This window comes from Octopus bimaculoides, chromosome 8 (genome assembly GCF_001194135.2).
Source record: "Octopus bimaculoides isolate UCB-OBI-ISO-001 chromosome 8, ASM119413v2, whole genome shotgun sequence".
Taxonomy (NCBI): Eukaryota; Metazoa; Mollusca; class Cephalopoda; order Octopoda; family Octopodidae; genus Octopus; species Octopus bimaculoides.
This window is the reverse complement of record NC_068988.1, coordinates 85,430,667-85,433,166: the sequence shown is the minus strand read 5'-3', so window position 1 is coordinate 85,433,166 and position 2,500 is coordinate 85,430,667. Positions and strand designations below refer to the sequence as shown.

Below are 2,500 nucleotides of genomic sequence, written 5' to 3'. Positions count from 1 at the left end.
TACATACATACGTACGTACGTACGTAGAAAAATGTAAATTTTCTAGAGTTAAATGTGTTCCTATATTAGTGACAGTATATAAATTTCCAATATATATATATGTATATACATATATATATATATATGTATGTATGTATATACATATACATATATATAGAGACTGATTGATTGGCAGATAAACAAAAATGTAGTCTTCGGTACGAAGAGTTTGAATGAAAGAAAGAAAAAAGAAAAAACGACTCGGCGGAAAGCAATAATTATTGAAAAAAATAATAATAAACAACAACAATGATAAGATGAATCAGATAAAAGTAATAATAATAATCATAATGTTTTGTCTGTAGAAATTCTTTGGAAACAATTTCCCTTTCAAGACAAGGTAAAAATATTAAATAACAACAAAATAGAATAAATGGAAAACCACTAAAAATACCAAGATGAGAAAAATAATGTAAAGAAGACGAAAAACAGTTAAATCAACCTTTAATCGAACAACTAATTAATAATCGAAGAAAAGGAAAAAAAAAAGGTTCGATTACAAATTGTCTTTGGAGAACACCAGGAGTATTTTTACTTGTTTAAATATCTATTCTGGATAATTACGTAGGAGAACGGGCAATTCGAACCATGTTTCATACGGAGCCTTATCAAAGTACTTCACAATGAGGAGGTGAAGAAAAACGGCTTGTAATTGTCATAGTCGTTAAACCCAGAGGGTTGTTACAGTTTTTTTTTTTTTTTACTTACAAGCCGGTTTTCATTTGAAGCTGATTAAAAGATGAGGGATTTAACAATCGGGTAAGCTTGAAACTCTGCCTATCTAGCCATCTATCCTGTTTTTATATATATATTGTGTTTGTGTGTCACAAATTTTGTGGATTACCTTGCGGCATTTAGCTCCCTCCGTCTGTACGTTCTGAGTTGAAATTCCACTCGGGGTTAACCCATCGATTCTTCGTCGCTTACACCTCTTCCCCGATAATTTTGTGCCAATTTGTGTATAAGATTAATTTTATGTGCCCAACTGAAATAGCCAGAGCACTCAATAATCAGTAAAGAATTCATGATTTGTATGTAAACAATTGGTACATTCTCTCTTTCATTCCGCACACATTCCCTCTTTTATAAATACACACACACATATATATATATATACACAGAAAGAAAGAATATGCAACTATAATGAAATTTCACATGTGAATATAACCAGTGTGTTCGTGTGTCCACCTTCCAATATATCTTTAATAAAAACAAAGAAGAAACCTGTACAAGTAGTACTGTCTGTAACGTGTAGTAAAGGTAGTATCTAAACCGAATTGTTTCTATCTTAATTGGTAATTGATGCAGGGGGTGTGTCTGGGACGTCACTGCAGTACCGAGATGTCATTCAGATAAACATATACACCTCAGTTTTAAGTAGCGCATGAGCACGTGCAAGCGCGCGCGGATACGAGCGGACTGGCCCGTTTTCTGACATACATACATCGATAAACAGACAAACAGAATGTACATATATATATATACACACACACAGATTTGTCATTCATAGACTAACATATACATACTTACAAAGAGAGAAAAAGAGATAGAGAGAGGGGGGGGGGGGCAAAAAAGAATCGATCGATCGATAAATTGCAAGCTTATACATATATCATATGTGTGTGTATATATGTATATACATATATGCATACACACATATAGACATACAAACACACACATATATATATAATACACACGCGCATATATATATATATATATATATATATATATATATATGATACAACATTCTATTAGGGAAATCGTAGATGCAGATATCACCTGCAAATACAAACACCACACTTACATACGTATAAACTGTTGCACACGTGTAATATATCTTGCGAGCTAATTAGAAAGAAGTACAGCTAGGCATATATATATGTGTAAGTATGTGTGTGTGTGTGTGTGATAGATAGATGGATAGATATGTATTTACGTTTATATATGCAGATCTACATCCAGGAAGTGAAAAGTGACCGTGCAATAATGTAAAGCTACAAGCAGGGAGACGAGGTGCGAAATGAGGGCATACTGAACGTTGTACCGCATTTAGCGACAAATTTGGGGGAAAGATATGCGTCTTAAGCAACTATTGTTGGGCATCTCAGCCGGCATTGTGAGTGCGTATCGATACATATTTGTGTATGTGAAACTACGTTTATGTGTGCGTGTGTTTGTCACTCTGGTTAAGTGTGTGTTTATCTGTTTATCGACCCATCGATCAGTTGTTCAATTTACCTACATCTCCCTCTCTCTCTCTCTTTATCTATCTATCTGTCTATGTACCTATCTGTTTGTCTGTTTATCTACCTATTTTTCTGTCTGCCTATCTATCTATCTATCTATCTATCTATATATCTGTTTGTCTGTCTATCTACCTATTTGTCTGTCTATCTATCTATCTATCTATTTATATATCTATCTCACCGTGTGTGACTTGAAATAAGTGTATTTGTATGTC

General features: G+C 33.6%; 1 protein-coding gene across 6 annotated transcripts in view; it reads left to right on the top strand.

Moving 5' to 3' along the window:
- LOC106880044 (potassium voltage-gated channel subfamily A member 1) overlaps positions 1-2,500 on the top strand; it is a 300,439-nt gene that overhangs the window by 189,065 nt on the left and 108,874 nt on the right. For 2 of the 6 annotated variants that reach the window (XM_052970239.1, XM_052970241.1), the window contains exon 1: positions 1-798. This exon is cut by the window's left edge. The exons of the other annotated variants lie outside the window; for them this stretch is intronic. In XM_052970239.1, coding sequence (XP_052826199.1) covers positions 779-798 — 20 coding nt within the window. In that variant the 5' untranslated portion in view covers positions 1-778. The remainder of the gene's footprint in view (positions 799-2,500) is intronic. 6 annotated transcript variants of the gene reach the window in all.